The 18,078-nt window shown below is 40.2% G+C and overlaps 1 protein-coding gene across 1 annotated transcript in view; it reads left to right on the plus strand.

Annotated features, from left to right (window-relative positions):
• The window catches only part of ARID5B (AT-rich interaction domain 5B), a 120,764-nt gene that overhangs the window by 84,035 nt on the left and 18,651 nt on the right, over window positions 1–18,078 (plus strand). The window contains exons 4-5 of the mRNA XM_037399924.1: window positions 246–358; window positions 17,183–17,280. Coding sequence (XP_037255821.1) covers window positions 246–358; window positions 17,183–17,280 — 211 coding nt within the window. The remainder of the gene's footprint in view (window positions 1–245; window positions 359–17,182; window positions 17,281–18,078) is intronic.

Consider the following 18,078-nt stretch of genomic DNA (forward strand, 5'->3'; position numbering starts at 1 on the left):
GTGTTTGACTTTATATTAATTAGTTATGTGAAAGAAGAATAGATTTGCCTTGGGGGATAGTCTATAGAAACTTATAGTGTGTCAAGATGTAACCCATGGAGGATGGGAATCTCGTAATAAGCATTTACTGTAGACAGATGTGTACATTTCTGTGACTGATTGTAGTGGAATTATTTATTATGCTTTCAGCTGTTAAGAATCTAGTATAAGACAATGTGCTCAAGTTGTTCTCCATTAATTTTCAGCGCCAAATCTTAAAGGCAGACCGCGCAAAAAGAAGCCTTGCCCACAGAGAAGAGATTCATTAAATGGCATTAAGGATTCCAACAATAATTCTGAAAGCAAAGCTGTTGCCAAGGTAAATCACTTAATAATACTCTTTTCAGTACACTCTCCTTTTTTAGGTACAGCCCTGCCTTTGTTTCCCAGCATGCTGTTTCAAATTTAGAATGTAACTTATTTTCTTGGAGAGATTAATGTATTTTTTTCAACAGTTTTGTTCTTCACTTTAAATCATGTCTGTGTTCAAAGTTACCAGCAACTATAATCACCTAACAACCTAATGCTATCAGCTTTTTGGTAACTGGTAGTGCTTAAGCTTTCTTGGCATCTAGTGTTAGTTTTCACATTCTGTGACACACAAACATAGTTTGTGACAGTATCTTAGAATTAAAAATAAACCTGGGAGCAGCTCACCCTGTTACAATGTACTTCTAAATATAAGTTTGAAGATAAACAGACTATGAAACAAGAGCCCCTTTAGTAATGGTTTCTAAGAAGCACACACAAACGACATTACCCTGATGTTAAATCTCAACTTATTTTAAATTAGGAAAAAAAAAAGATAAAGGCAGAAATTCAGTATGAAATCTTAAAAAAAAATAAATTCTGGGCTGTTTCTTTAAAACTTAGTGCTGAGCTGTGTGTTCCAGGGTTTGTTGAATAGTGCATGCTTTTACAGAGTCTTCTGTATGTGCTGCAGTGCTTAGCCCATACTGCAAGTAAAAATCGGATCACTGATTTGTGTTTATAGACTTAATCTTTTAGATATTTATGGATTTATATCTTTTCCTTAAAATATTTTAAAATGGAGCTTCTGTAGTGTAATTTATATCCTATTTTCTATGTTGTCTTGAGAGGTTTTAAATAGGAATTTGGTTTTCTCTTTAAAAAAAAAAGCAGCACAAATGGCTCCTTTCAAGATGATTTAATTTGAAACTGTAAAATGCAAAGATGGGAAATTACTTAGAGCAGTACTTGTCGATTTTTATCTGAGGCAAAACTTTGTCACTGTGATACTTTTGAGCTAAACAGCTAAACAGGTTTGCATAGACTGAAGTTTTAGGCCAACTCCTCCTGAATCCATTGTTTCAATAAATTAGATGGATGTGTATCTGAAAAACGCTTCCATTGTTGTGACCATCTCTTTAGGAAATACAGTGAATCTATAGATCCATTTGTGTTGGTATTGTTGTACACAGTGAATGTCCTGGGAGATTAGGAGGTTAAAGAGGTCAAGTGGAAGTGTTCTGCTCTCAGTTTCTCATAGGAAGGCAAATTAAATTCCACCTCATCCTCCTCCTCCCTAGGAGTTCAGTTAAATTTGTGCCTTCTGTTGATGACGATAAAAGAGGCTGAAGTTCATGATGAAGCTCTGCCCTTAAGTCACTGTTTCTCTTCTTTTTGTGCCCTATTGTGCTCAGTTGGAGTCTGTACTATCGTATTAGACAGGCATGGTAAAAGGCGTTGGAGCCTGGTGTGTTGAGTTGCGGGGTCCTGCCAGATACTATAGAGTTTGCCTGAATGTTTTTGCTCTGTGGAAGAACGTGCAAAATCCGCGGTGTGAAAATGTCTCAATTTGCCTCAATTCCCCCTTCCCCCAAGCCATTTTTCATGTTAAAATGTTACCAACAAACTGTGGCATGGACGGTGTTGTCACAGCACCCTGGACTGTAGCACAAGTAGTTTTGCCTCATCAGCACCTGATACATAGGTATTAGATAATTTGAAACAACAGTAACACTTCACGCCAAATTGTTTATCCTCTCTGTTTATATTTGGGTTCACTCTACTACTCAAATGGGAGGATATTTCAGATAAGAAGTAATTCTCTCTATTTATCTAGTCATACTGTGCTCATCATTGTGCAGATATTAATAGCATTAATTATCTTGGCCAGCTTAATTTCATTATAAATAATAGACACGCTCGTGATATGTCCTTGCATATAGTCACACTGACTTTGCTGTGGCTCTTCACATCAATCTGTGTGTCTCAGGGCTGTGGCTATACTTCAATAAGAGGAGGACAGTGAATCAGAAACCCTCTACAGCAGTTGTATTGCACTTTATACAGACCCTGCCTATGGGTTTCTGGGGAAGGAGGGGAAATGTATTGGGGAAGAGGGGTCCACCTACTGTCTTCTCATGGTTGGGAACAGGTGGGATGTAGAGTCATCATCTTAGGCCCCATGTTGGGCTTCACCATCAGTTTTCCTCCTCTGTCCGTGCTCCATCTCTGACTAGTGCTGACAATGGGATCATGGAGAGCAGGGTTGAACACTGCTAGTGTAAACAGGACAAATCCACTTGTGTCAGATGCTAAAACAATTTGCAGTGATCCTGGTCATATTCCTGTTCCAGCTAAAATCCCTTTTGACCAGAAGTTGTGCCTTCATCATCAGATCATGGCACCCAGTGCCTGGCAGCAGCCTCATTTCTCGGGTGGTGGGGTGACAGCTCTGACGGAAACGCAGTGCTTGTATGGTTTGGGTTGGGAAGTGGCAGGAGTGACATTCTATGTTTTTGAAACTATGGTTTTGAGCCTGGCAAGACAAACACAAGCCACATGGTTATAATGACTTGCTGAATTTCATGTTCTCGGCTGCTGATGTCTAGAGAGCTTTGTTCCTTCTTACAACTTAGGTGTCTTGTGGCATGTTTACCTGGAACCATCAGCAGATTGTTTGTAGGCTTTTACTGTTCCCTGACACAGAAGAGTGTTTGGTTGGGTAGGAGCAGCTCTGACTAAATTCCAGTGTAAGTGGCTTGTTAAAAACAGTGTGATAACAGGAAAGACGATGTGGTCCTGGACCTGCAGGTGCTGCCAAGGGAAATGGGTCTTCCATGTACCACTTCTTGCTTTTGATCTCCTTGCTGGTCACTGCATGCATTTTGGTACCTCCTGGGGAAGATCCCACAGGTGTTCCCTCCCAGGCTGGGAATGTAAAAATCACAGGAATATGAGGCCATCTACTGGGGCAGGATCAGCTCTCCTGGAGAGGCATATATCAGGCTCTTCTCTCTGAACGCTCCCAGGACTCTGGAGGCTTTCATACTTTACATGTCATCAGTGCTGGACAGGCTTTTGGGTCTTGCAGGCTCCAGCACGACCCTCATCGGACCTGCTTCATGCAGCCAAAGAGTATTCCCGTTCAAAGTATGCAGAAATGCACTGTAAGGCTTTCTAAAACTGGCTGATCTGACCATTTCAAAGAGCTGAAAGGATTAACATGTTAGACATGAAAATTGTCCCCAAATGAATCTGCTCGTTACATCTCCTAGTGCAAATGCTGAAGTAAATCTCTCACTTCATTTGTACAGCAAGATCTGGGAAAATAGTTTAAAAGTTGCCAGGAGGTGCTTTTCCTGTGGCCACAGGTGGCCTGGCATGCTCTCAGACCTGGAGATTTATTCCGAGCACCTCCGCCATTATCTGATTGAAACTTTAAAGTGGAGATCTGTAGTGGTCTGTGTTGTGTGTGACCTCTGGCAGGAGAAGACAAACACACGGGTGTGTGTTCACCAGCCGTTTGGTCATGGATCACATGCTTCTGACGGAACACACAGTGGGAGGCAGTCAGATGTTCCCAGAGGCCATCGCAGTACACCTCAGCCTATCCATGCTGTGATGCTGGGTTGCCTGTCAGGGCCTTAGCCCTCCGTTTCATTTTGGAAGTGTTACATGACTCACACTGAGGCTACAATGAAAGAGCTTTAACTCCTCCTGTGGAAACTGAACTCTCCCTTCGTAACGGAGTCATTCAGGCTTTTTGAGCAGACCAGAAAAGCGAGCAGAGCCAAGCAAAACTCCACGTTCAGGACCTTCCTCCAGATCTTTGCCCTCTAGGAAGATTCAAAATCAGGTTTTGAGAGAGAAGGGCAATTTGTGGTGCCTGGTGAAAATCTGGCATTGCTGTCAGTGACTTTGATACACTTATGCTGGATTTACACCGGTGTTACCCAGCATGGCATTTGGCCCTTTTGGTTCTTGTTAATAATTTGTCATTCATCTGTACCTCCTGTCAGATGGTAGGGAGGTTCCAAAAGTGAGGCTTGTGCCTTGAACGCTGAGCAGATGAAGCACTGCAGCCTTCATCAAAGCTTTGCTGAACCTGACGCTGCTTGGAGTCCATCCATTGCATTTTGGCACTTTTGAGTTCCACAGGCACTTTGACCTCGCTTCTCTGTACACTGGAGAGAAGGAGGTTGTGTGTAACATGGGTTTTTCTCACTCCTGATGGCTTTTTTAATGTTACTTTCTTTGTTTCTTTTTGTCTTCTTGGGAGTTAACATCCCTTGCCATTAGTTCGCTTGCATAGCAGTGAGCTTTGATTTCATTTAGCATTCATGCCCAGGCTGTCTTTGCAAACATAGTTCTGAATTGTTCAGTTTGAAAAAGAAAATCCGTTAAGAAGATTGATAGATTGACTTTACCTAGCAAGTGGGTGACAAAACTGATTTTATTTTTTTTTCCCAGGTCCAGTGAATATGTTCCATGTTTTAGCTTGCAACAGATTTGCAGCTCAAATTAAAAATCTAAATTTATTGAAATCATGGGTTCATATTGGGACTGCTAACCCAGTCTTTGGTATAGCATTGAAAACTATGACAATGTAATCTAAGCTTTATAAGGGGAAGCTGTTAAATAATTTTGCGAGGAGCCGAAGTAAAAAAGTCAAGGGATTACAGCTCTGAACTGAAAAGTGGATGAGGAAATCCAAAGTTCATTTAATAGGAAAAAAATCCCATTAGCTCCATTGAGTTTTGGATGAAACCCAGGATCTTTACAGCACTTTAGTCAACAAGCGTATCTATTACTAAAAGACAAAACATAGGGTCTTGTACCATAGGAAAATGGTATCTCTTTGAACCATGCAACCAGAGACTATCAAGCAGTACAGCAGATAGACTTCAACAGCAAGTGATCAAGAAAAATCCCACAGGAAGGTCCATTTCCTAGTCCCTGCTGCACTGCCTGGGAGGAGCGAGCCTGTACTCTGCAGTTTCCAACTGGGAGACTTTTCAGCAGCATCGATTACCTTGGAAAATTGTGGTCACTTTTCCCCTCTGGTTAGGAGCTCGTGTTGCTTTGTCCAGTGTCAGTGGAAAATTATGGAGGCAGCTACCCTTAAGTCAGTGCTTTCTGTGAAGTTAACACCCTGGAGGAGTGTGCTTTCCCTGAGCCTGAAGTATAGGGTAGCTTTATTGAGGTAAAATAAGCATATAGGGTAGCTTTATTGAGGTAAAATAAGCATATCGTAGTCTTTGATATGTTTGTTGTTTGTTTACAAGCACTTAGTTAATGCTCTTCATAGCACTTTACTTCCAAAATGTCAACAAGTACCCAGGAAGCACCTGGTTTAAAAGTAAGGAGAGTGAAGGAGAGCCAGTGGTTTAGTTGACCAAGAGCTCCTGCCTTCCTGTTCAGCAAGGTAGCCTGCTCTCTTCTGCTTTCCTCCTAAAATACCAAATTCGGGCTCTTACAGTCTCCCTGATCCCTCTGGGAGCACAAAGGACATCTCTTGGATAGGATATGGAGCTGCCAGGAGGCTTCTCACAGCACTCAAAAGCATTGAAGGGGCAGTACAAATCCAAACTACATGTAACCATCACTACGACCTTCTATTTAGAGGACTTCCAGTATTTCACTGGAAATGTATCAATCCCATCTTGGTCACGGAGAGCTTATAAACATCAGTTCGCAAGTTTCTGCTCTTTTTTCTTTTTTTTTTGGTATACATAAATTATGGCAATGCCTGAGTTGTAATTTGCTTGGTTCAATGAGAGGATTATCTTCAGGAGGACTGCAGGATTAAACCGATCTCACTGGATATTTTTCCCCATGTTTGAATACTGATGAGAGAGGTAAAGTGGTTCCAATTTGTTGACTTCCTGACTGGCACACGTCTGCCAAGGAGGCCAGTGGGAGGCCTGGAGCTCTGAGACTTGTGCATTGGGCTGCTGGTGTCTACCAGGAAAGGCTCCGGCTACCAGCCTCTTCCTTTCGCTAAATACTTAGGGCTGTGCTAAGCAGATGCTCAAACTCACTTGACTTAAGTCCATGCTACAGCAGAACCTCCGCTCGTGTGCTGAGAGCTCTGCCTGGGTAGACCTTGCCAAGGTTTGCATCTATTTTGGTGGGCCAAAGGAGAGAAAAATGTGTCGTTTCAGAGCTGGCTGCTGAGCATTCCTGGAAGGGGCTGAGCACCCTCAGCTCCAAGGGTTGTCTACGGGAGTTGACAATGCTCAGTGTCAATCCTGGAATGAAGGTTATTATTAGACTTGCTAATAGCAAGTGTATGTGAGAGATGGGAGCTGTCTGTGACATAGCAATGTATAGTCATAAAAATGCAGATCTGGAGAGCATTACCAATGGGTTATAATGATTTAAAGATGTGGCTATTTAAAAATGTTGTGACTAAGATTCAGAACAAGACATTTAGCTCTATAAATAGCTTCCTTTGTTTCCCCTCAAACACAGTTGCATGGTTTGGCCTTCATTTTTTCAACAATCCATTCTGCTAGGAGAGGTTATTTATTCCTTAAGTGAAAATTAAAGATTACCCAGATCTGATATGACATTTTTTCTTTTCCCAGGTAAAATGTGAGGCTAAGTCAGCTTTGCCCAAACCCAAGAGTAACAACAGCAACTGTAAAAAAGGCTCAAGTGAGGATAAATCAAACGATTGCCATAGGTGAAGATGCAGAGCTGATGAGCAGGCTTTCCTTGTGGCTCTTTATAAATATATGAAAGAAAGGAAAACACCAATTGAACGAATACCCTATTTAGGTTTTAAGCAGAGTAAGTATCCTTTTTCTCACTTTCTTGTTGACATTTTAGAATGGTTTGGCTTCTCTGGAGAAAGCATTTGCACATGAAGCCTATTTTAAAGCCTTAGTGGAGTGGGGGGGACCATGTTTATTATCTACACATTTTTCAGTCCAGGCATTTCTGCTGTCATATGCCTAGATTTGCATCTCTTCCTTCTGGGTAGTTGCTGCCGGATATTTATAGGTGTTAAATCCGCTGAGTTGACTAGAAATAGGCAGTGGTTAAAACTGCTCTATTTTCTGTTTTGTAAATCTGCAGCGTCTGTAATGCCTTTCTTCTGAGTTAATAATATGACGTATCTTTATTGTGCCCAGATGTTCTTTATGAAAGGACAAATATTAAAGGAAGACATTTAACGGTGGTCAAGAAAGGCACAAAAGGGATCGTATTTTTAAGCCCCCAAAAGTGTTTATAGTTAATAAATTACTGACTTTGGAGAATATAAAACCAGACTATCTGTTTAATACAGAATGCAATGTTTAGAATTGCTTTGGCATGTACGGTTTGTAGTGCCACAATCTGTAAAGCAATTGTAGGTGGAGAAGATACAGTTGTAACTAAATTTTACATAAATATTGCAGCGCAATGTAGATCTTTCAGAGTTTCCAACAAAAGCTGTAAATGGGAGTATTTTTCCTCCTTATCTATAGATTGAATGATACTTTATTTCCTTAAAGGGAAAACTCCATGGATTGAAATATTATTTACTCTAATTTATCTCCCAGATTAAAACCATGTGTTATTTTGATGAAGAATGTCAAACCTGTATGTTTTACATAACAATTTACATACCTAATAGCAATTGGCACTGATTGCAACAGGCCTCCAGCAGCCATTATAAACTTATATAACTCCGAATGATTACAGTGTTTGTCTGAAAACTGGCTGCTTGAAATGGAAGTAAAATTAATGTACTATGAACAGCTTCGTTACATTATGCATTGATTCAGATTAAATCAAAGCCTAAGCAAAGCTCTTGATAGCATTGAAACAGTACAAGGTTCAATGAGGCTTTCAGAATGTTTTGTGTTGAAGTGAGGACTTTTTTTTCCCCCCTGTTTTATTCTGCACTCCCTCAAGCATGGGGACAGGGTGGGCTTGAAAGACAAGCTAAAGTAGTATTTCTAAAATTCCCCAGTGGGGGTTGGGGCCTCTGCTAACATTTAGCTGAAATACACTGAAAGTTGCCTGACATTCATTATAAATTAGGGGCCTGATCCGGCAAATACTTAAATGCCAAGAGTAAGTATGCTGAGAAGAGCAGAAATGTTTGCAGGAAGGGGCTCTGTATTTGTCCAGCAAGACTTGTGCAATCATTGCCAATATAAATCAGTTAATGGGAAGAAGCAATATGTACACTACAACAGAGCATCCCCCTGTGGAAGAAGAGATCCCGTCCTCCGTGGTCCACAGCGTTATTGCTGAGTCTGGCCTGAAGTATTTGTAGTATGTCCATGGGGAGTCACTGTTGGTGGAATACGGCATACACGTTTCATAGAGCTAAGACATCAGGTTTTCTTCTAGCAAGCAAGATTAAATAAAATAATAAAATAAAATAAAATAAAGTGGCATACCAACAGCAAGCAGTGGCCCTATGGGACAGTGGGCCAGGATGAAAAGCACATGAGAGGGGAGGAGGCAGGAAGTAGCAAGCATCTCCCAGCACATCTTTTGAATTGAGTTCCCTCACTTCCTATGGCCCCACAGCTATGGGCGAGGCACAACCACCCATACCATAATTATTATGGCAGTTCTCATTTGTGCTCCCTCTGGGTTCATTCATGCAGGACCCATTAGAACGCAGCTTATTGTTTATTGATTAAGGAGGCCATTATCTGAGCTGCAGTTAATATTGGATGTTGTTGTTTAATCAATAGGCTTTGCTCTGTGAGCCAGTGTGTGGCTCATGCTTGCTTGCTAACGAGATCAGTATTAAACAAATAATTAAAAGCAACATTCTTCCCAATGAGTAATTTTTATTATCAAAGTTATGGAAACATGCTACAGTCATTATACCATACTTATCAGTGAAGTCATATGAGCCCATTACCTTTGTCTCAGTGTATTTTTCCAGTCCTGTTAGGGAATTTAAGTGTGTTCTCTTATATGTAATTAAAAATATATATAGTATGGGCTAATATTTACTCTTCAGATTATGTAAATACCTCTTTGGAAAATGTTTCACAGGAGCTTTTTCAGGGGCTGTGAGCTTTTTTTCTCTATTTTTCTTTTTTTTAAACTGTTTAATTTACATTTCTTTGAAATATGTTGGCTAATGCAATGCTTATCTAAATACTTATTGTCCCTCTAACAGTTAACCTTTGGACTATGTTTCAAGCTGCTCAAAAACTGGGAGGATATGAAACAGTAAGTGTTTAAGTAACTTAAATGAAATAATTGTGCAATCTAACTTTTCCCTGTTAGAAAAAAAAATGTAAAAGCAAACAATCATTTGCTGCATTTTAGGCTAGCTGTACACATTGTGGGTTTATTGGACCATTTTTTGGAAACGGTCCCAATTAGTTCCAGGTTTGGCAAAATTGTAAACTTGTCGTAAAAACTACAAGTGGAAAACATATGTAACTCTTCCCTGTCAAGGAAATTAGTTGGGTCTGTAATTTTTTCCCATGTTGAGAAAGGGCTATTATTGTACAACAAGCCAAGATTGCATAAAAGAAATTTCACTTGGCAACATCCCTGACATCTGTTCATGTCTAATATGGGAAATGTATTAAAGGCTTTCAGAAGTAATCAGTATTGTCCATTAAGGAATAGTATGCTGCAGTATCTTCTCTTATTCCAAGTGTAAAAGATCTTTATTAGACAAGGGTCAGTACCACATAAACAGGAAGTTATCAAAGTAATTCAGAAAAGTCTCTGACACTTTTTGTCAGCTAACCATATCTGACAAGAGCAGTTTATTTTTAGCTCACAGGAAAATGTGATGGCCATGGATTTTACAGCATGTATTTTTAAGCAATAAAATATTAGAGCAACAAACTTAGATTAAAATCTTGAAATGAGAAGAAAGAGCTGCATTAATATGGCACATCGAGATGACATCTGTAATAAAAACCAATTGACATAGGAAGATGTCGTCATTGGAAATATTTTCTTTGCACACAATGATCAGATTAAGTTGTTCAGTTCCTGCCACAGTTGGATGAAAGAAATTATTTTTGCTTTGTTTACGAAGTAATCTGGGACATATCTGTGCTGTAGAGAAATGACAAGAAGAAATGCACTATCGAGAAACTGAAAGTCATTTGAACCAAAATACAATACTCACTGTTTTCCTTCCATACAATAAAACATATTGTTCTGTAAATCAGCAGCCCGGGCTGATTAGCATGGGTGTGGCTGGGATTTTGTGAAATATGAAATCTAACATTCTCAACAGAAATAAGTGCTTGATTTGGCTTTTATTGTTCCTCTATCTTTCATTAATCAGCACATACCATGCTTATGTACAGGGGTGTGCGTAGGTGTGCTCATGGGTATGTATGAATGAATGAATAGCCACCATAGACAGATCGTTACAGCAATTATGCACCAAGAGTAATTGCCGTGAGTTGTAAAATGCAATGAAAATGAGGGCTAAAATCTTGAACTTGATCCAGAGCACAAGGGAAGGCTGGGAGGGGGATTGAAAGGAGAGTGGCGTGGTCAGAGTGCTTTGGGAGGCGGGCAACTGTCACAGCAACGTTTCAGATCAGCTTGAAGGGACTGAGTGCAGAAGCAGGGATGCCACAGTGGTGGCTTGCTGGGGAGAGCTGAGTTTTAGTGCCAGAATGAGACGGAGAGGGATAGATATAGTGATGCTGGAGAAGGTGAACCTTTGTGCCTGGGACAGAGCAGGGATAGGATGATGAGTTTGTGAACGTGAGGCCAGAGAGACAGGTCTACCAGCAGTAGCAGAAACATGAGAGGATCAGAGGGGAAGGATCCCATACGTAAGAATGTCATCCAGAGTAACATCAGTCCACCCTTGTCTCAAAGCTCCTGTCCTTTTCTTAGTGCCAGATGTCCTCTTTTGTTCAGGGGCATTTGTCACCTTTAAAGAAAATGTACCAGTGATGCTTATTCTTCATAAGGAAGAAACTAAGCAATTCCTTGCTGGTCAGTAAATGCTAAGGCAAGCTATAGTTCACCCCTCTGACATACCTGGGAGCCCAGCTTTGGTTTGAGCGTGACTCTGGCTGAAGAGATGGGCCTGATCCTGTTTGTATGATGTGGGTGGCGTCTGTGCTCTCTGCAGAAGAGCAGAAGTTGGGAGGACCATTCTGATGTGATTTTAGTTGTACATGGAGCATGAGTTTTCCTGACCTCATTCTCTTCTGTTAACGATCTCATTCTCAGTAATGGATCTGCCTTTGCTTTACTGATTTTCCCCTGAATGTTAAACCAATAGCTGTTGCAATACTTTGACCTGTGCACACCCTGATTTTTTATTATTTTATGGCCAGTTGATACTCATTGAGTTTGCCAAGCTGCATTTGTTAGTATGTATTTTATCGTGGTGAGCATTGCTGAGAGGCTTTTGTGTTTGATTCATGTTTCATTTTTTAACAAGGCAGTGGATGACTGGGGTGGCATGGACCTCGGTATCAGTTCCAGAATCTTAGGCAGGACTGCTTAGATGTAGAAACGTGGAGTGCTTAATTCAATAACAACCAGAATCCACCATTCACATGCACAGTGCCAATATATTGATGATGATAAGTCACATGCAGAGCAATGGCTTTCTCAGATGTACCCTGATTAATACACATTTATCTATATGGAACCTTCCATCTGACTTGAATAGGGCTTCATCATCTTTAACTTGTTTGAAAATTTCACAAGTTCTGGTTTGTGCATTGAGATAGAAATTGGTCTTTTCTCTTGGAAATATTGTAAAGAAAAAAATATTTAGGAGTTGATACTTGGCTTCAGCCTGTGACAGCCATTTTACAAACAGGAAACAAAAGACTGGTTAAAATCACATATGGGAACTTAGAGTGGTCAGATGACTAGTTTTTTACTAATAAGTGTAGAAGCCTTCCCAGTTAAACCAGTTGCAAACTTTACATCCTTGTGTTTGGCAGAACAATGGTAGTCAGCCCATAGCCAGTTTCATCCTCTGCCCTGTCCACCTTGTCCATATATAGTTGCTTCGATGGGGCTTTAAAAACATCTTTGAGAAATAAGCACAGATTATGTATGGTGTTTTCCAGCTTCTGCCCGGAGTCACAAAACAGTGCAACACCTCTGGGTCCGGTCATCTTGGCTAAGGATCTAAAAGTGAATGAAAACAGCCAGGGATTGGATTTGAGATGCAGAGAACAACTTTCTTAGCCATCTGTCTGGCTGTCCTTTATTGTCATGTATCAGGGGCTGGAATGGATCCAGTGAGGCCTGACAGAGAGTATTACCTGTACATACAGGATATCTAGCAGTATCGTCATGATTATGTGTCATATGTCACATTTAAGGGCTCTCCAGTGAGAGTACTTGTGAGGGTTATTTCTCATCTGTCTGTTATCTGTTTGATTACTAATTCTTAGTTAGTTGTCATCTATAACTGTGTAATACCACATGCCCATGTACTTCTTGTTGGACTTATATAATACAGGCTTAATAAAAATAGCAACCCGTACAAATTAGTTTAAGTCCTTAACAGGTGAAGGTGTCTCTTTGGAATTGGTGGGATCACGTTTCTCTTGAACAAAGACACATGAAATGAGTGTCTTTGTTACTAATAATAGGAGAATGCATTGGAAAGCACTTTCTGTAGCAGGCCTTCACAGTATGAATGATTAAAAATGTCCCCAAATCTCTGGATGAAATACAAAATAATGTCATGTTCTAGGGGACTCAGCTGCAGTGGTATTTAACAACCATTGCTTGGAATTTTCTCAGTCACCCTAAGTCAAGTGAATAAAAAGGTGCAGATGTTGATAGATGTGAAACTTCCAGGACTTACTTAAAGAGTTGTCCTTGGCAAGTCATGAAGTGGCATTTTTCCTTTTGAGTCAACACAAAAGGAGTTCCTTGGCATTTTTGCAGAAGGCTGTGGTGCTATGTGGACTCTACCTGGGAGATGTCTTAGAAAGATAAAGGGTAAAAAGAAAATTAGGTGGAGCTTAGCATTTGGTATGTAGCAGCTTAAATTTTGCCAGAGGTTGGTGGGATCCCATTTAGTTGCTGCCTCTTGGAAGCAACAATAAAGTGCTGTAGTTTTTAAAAATTAATGATTGACATGTACAGCAGTCCTGTGTCTGGGCAGGCCTGAAGAAACTGATATATCAGTGGAATGCAAAGCTACCTGCGCTTGTTTCATACAGAGCTGATACCCAGAGCTCTTGTTTTGAAGAGCGTTGTGAACGTCACATACCATGACAAGAAAGTCACCCATTATATTTGCAGCACAAAATACGCAAGAAGCCTTTTCATGAGGAAGAGAGCTGGGAGCTAGGATTGCAGTGCAGAAGACCTTAAAATGTCTCAGAGCAGAAGACACCATTAAAAGCATGTGTATAAACAGACCTCTAATAGATAAGATTGTTGCTTTTATTTGGTTGTTCTTGAGTACCAGTCACTGCCTAATACTGTGCTTAAAGAAACCAGATCAGATCTGCTCTCAGGTCCCTGGGCAGACCAGTCTCTTGCTTAACTCAAAATTCTGCTAGTTGGGAAAGATGTCACACAGGTTTTCAAAGCACCTGGCTTCCAGTGAGCCCAGCTCTAGCATTGTGAAGCCGTAGGTTGGAGCAAATCGTGGGAGGGGTGTGCAAACCAGAAAACTACTTTAAAACTAAAGCCAGCATTGGAATGGGAAGCTGTCAGAGATGAGACTGGCCTGTGCAATTGCCATGATTAATGGATGAGCCTGGAGCATCCTGCACTTTCAGAAATGTGGCAGGCACCAAGAGGGATGTATATACTGGCAGGAGTAGGGAAAAACAAATTGGAAAACTAAAGCAGCGAAGTTTCTTTGTCTTCTGTGTGCTTTCTACTAGAGCAGATCGACTTACATCAGGAAACTGAAGCTGAATGAATCAAAAGTGTGAAATGAAAGCACTCAGGACATTTGATAAAGCTTTTGCAGGGCCTTATCTTACACCACTGTAGCTCCCTGTCCTTAAAAAAGCCCTAACACTTTGCTCCTGAATGTTCACAGGAAATTCCCTGCCCAGGCAGCTGAAATATTTTACCATTTTCATATCTTTTGTTATTTGCCTTTCTGTTCCTCATGTGCACTGGTCATGAACATGTTACTAACCGGGAGCACATACGAGCCCTTTTAGAGTTAAAAACCGCTGCATAGAAGCGCCAGGGCAGGCATTTTTGGTAGGAACAGCAACCATAAGCAAAGCATTGCCAAGCACTGCCCTTTCCTGGCTGCTCAGGAAGTTCCTAGTCACGGAGGTGGCTGGGAGGGACTTGTATGAGAAAAGAAAGCAGTCCTTGATTTGGACATGGCCAGCATGAGCATCCAGCTCGAGCCATGCTGCCCTGCATGGCTGTGAAGTTTCCACAGTGCAGGATTTTGTTCAGATTGTTTAAGGATGTAATTCATCAGTTACTGTGGTCCTTTGAAGTTTATTAAGCATAAAACCTAAACTTTCCAGAGCAGGGGAAAACTCAACCCTAGGCTCTGTTAGAATAACAATCGTTTCAGGGAATGTCAAATTTAAACTTAGCTCTGTACGTGGGAAGGCACAGCTCTACTAATTGCCAAGGAGTTCTGGTCCATTGCAGAGGCAGAATTGGGTAAAGCTGGGCAAATGTTTGTGAAAATACTGTTATTCTAGGCAGCATAGAGGAGAGAGATATCAAAAAGTGATCCAGGGATTTCAAAGGGATTCTCTTTTTCCCTTAAACTTGGCTGTGTTTACTGGTGTTTCAGCTTAAGTATCAACCCTTGAGTCAGTTCATAGTTAATGAGATGGGCTCTAAGGTTAACATTTTCCTTTTGAAAATGGAGACCATTCTTCTTAGTCACACCAGGATGTTTAAAAGGGGGACTTGCAGTAGTCCTCTTGCTGACTAATCCTTTGCTTTCATTTACAGCTTCTGCATAGCATCACTGTACTTAGCCAAAGCATCACGTCCTGGCCCACAGCCTTGCAAGCCAGCCAGGCTGTGCTTGCCAGAGGGCCGGAGCACAGACCCCAGACTGGCTTTGTGCATCTTTGTTCCCCTAGTCTATGAGGCTGCCAGAGACGATTTAATATAAAGCCACTTGCAGCAGTCCCCAGGGGATCTGTGATTTTTGGGAGCTACAAGAAGGCGAGGGCTGGCTGGCCAAGCCTCTGTCCTTTGCCTGTCCTGAGGACCAGTGGAATAGGTGTGGGAGACAGGACCTGAGGTAGCTTCCCATCGAGGCATTCCTCCACAGCAGGGTACTTGGTCAACTCTTTTTTGACCTTTCCAGTTGCGGAAGGAGCATCCATTCATATTATCAGGAGATGATGTTCTTTATGGCTTATTGGGACTTCAGTTCTTCGAGCCCTTTGGTAGTAATAACAGATAGAAGTGTGGGTAGCCTGAGGAAGAGGTAGCATCAGAATTTAAATAAAATAGACTTAAAATAAGCCTCATCCTCAGATGAGTGTTTGATGTTGTATTTAAATAGTTTATTTGTGCAGAATTTATCCTTGAATTGCAGTCTCTCTTTGGTGCCTGTGCTCTTTGGGTTGGTTACAGAAGACAGAAAATAAAATCCGTGAATGCAGTCAGCACATTCTGCTTTAAATAAGGTTTAAGATAAAATACTCTTTCTTTTTTTTTTTTTTTTTCAAGTATATATAGGTGCAAACTATGTATAGGTGGTAACAGTGAGTTGGAGATGATGATGTTTTCTAAGGAGAACTGTACAAACAATAAACTTGAAGAAATTGTAACATTATCAGATGATAAGTCTCCAGCCATGCTTTTGGCTTTGGAGTATAATTTCTGCAAAGGAAAGATTTTTCTTTTATATTGAGCAAAAAAGAAACACCTCTTACCCTGTAATATTTAATGACATTAGCTTTCTCCGCTTGTTTAGATTAAAATTACAGGCCTCAGATTGCGAGTTGTAATATTTGTTTTCTTCTGATTGCTGCCTTTAGCTACTCAGTGAACGCCATTGACTGCTCTGTGGGTAACTCCAAAGAAGCCTCCAGGGCTGAATATATTAAAATCCACAGCATTCCACAGAAAATGACAAAATTCCCCCCAAATTGCCCCCACAATTTTCCACTGGCCTTCTTTATGAGCTGCAGGCAAAAGAGGGTGATCTGTTGTGCTTGTCCTATTCCTGTTTTTCTTCCTGTTTTAAATATAGCGGAATATATAAAATAATGAAGTGGTATTCAGAAACAATTCTTTTGCCAGGTCTTCCATCTGTTATTCTGTATAATCCTAATTTCTGTACAAAAAAACAGAACCATGGTATGCAACTCAATATGTTACAAGATGTTTATTTTCATCAGCGTGGTCCAATAAAGTACATAGCTCAAATATTAACATTGGAGTATGTTAAGATTTTATTACTATTTGATCTATATATTTTACTGACATAAATGGATAAAAATAAACAGCTTGTAACATATAGAGTTACGGACTATGCTTTTGTGGATTTACAGAATTCTGTGGTGGATTTGGGTTTTGCAGCAGATTTATTTTCTCTAATTCAGTTAAAATAACTATGTAATCATTATTTGTGCTGAGTATGGTTTGAGCTTCATTTTCATAATTCACCATGGGATTTGTCTGCATAACTTCTGATGGTTAATGACCCTATATTGATTGAGATTCTCTTTTGTGAGGCCGTATTGCTTGTGACTTGATAATGAATCAGTCAGATCACTCCATTTTAGAGAGAAAGAAAACAGACATAGTGTTAACTTACAAAAAAAAAAAAAAAAAAAAAAAGACAACACCCAAAGCTCTGTGCACTCTGTATATTCTGTAGGGGCTTTTATAGTGCTTGTAGTACATGCTGTTCTGAAAGTGTCACACATGCATTTGTTGTTGTGAACTCAAACACTGTAGAATCTGTAAAGATGCAAGATTAAATTTTCCATTGCCATTTTTACAGATAACAGCCCGTCGACAATGGAAACATATTTATGATGAATTAGGTGGTAACCCTGGAAGCACAAGTGCTGCTACATGTACTCGCAGACATTATGAAAGGTAAGATAACAAATCTGAAATGCTTGTTTAATAATGAAAAAATTAATTTGGAGAGCCTTCAAAGCATTTTATAAAGCATTAGAGAAAGAGAGAGAGGCTTCTTAAAGATATAGTAAATATTCCCCCAACAGTTTAGTCAGATAATCCATTGTAATTTAAACCAGAGTGTATGTCTCCAGTGACTAAATAATTAAAACAAGCATCTGATTTTTCTTTGTACATATCTTAATTTTTACAACAGCTTTCCAGTTAAAGAAGCTGAAAAATTGAGCAAAACATACTCTAGGAAAAATAAGAAACGACAGCTAATTGATGCAAACACTTGTCTTCTGTCATTTTTTAGGAATACCAATTAAGCAAATTGTGGTTGTGATTAAAATAATGGGGTGGCCTACAATGCAGGGTGCTATTAATGTTGTAGGTCATGCAGAGCATTGCATTCCTCTTCTTCATTGCATTCCTTCCCTCCTCCCTGCCTGTGAGCTGCTGCCAAACACTCTTTCTCTGCAGCCATTGTTGCTGGTCAGAACTGTTGATTTCTTATTCTTCCCATGTAGATAATAACTTCCAGTGCTTGTGAAGCCAGCATGCATTGAATAAAATACTGGAGCTGGAATGTTGTTTTGGTTTGGTATGGTTTTTAGAAACAACTCTTTTTTTTCTTATTTCTTTTTTTTTTTCTTTTTTTTTTTCTGCAAATGTTAATAAAAGCTCTGCAATTTCAAGCTCTGATAAGGAAACTCCAGTCTCTTGTTCCTGGACATAAGCAAGTTACTTTGCTGGGGTCAGGAAGAGATT

The sequence above is a fragment of the Falco rusticolus genome, chromosome 9, assembly GCF_015220075.1.
Source record: "Falco rusticolus isolate bFalRus1 chromosome 9, bFalRus1.pri, whole genome shotgun sequence".
Classification (NCBI taxonomy): Eukaryota; Metazoa; Chordata; class Aves; order Falconiformes; family Falconidae; genus Falco; species Falco rusticolus.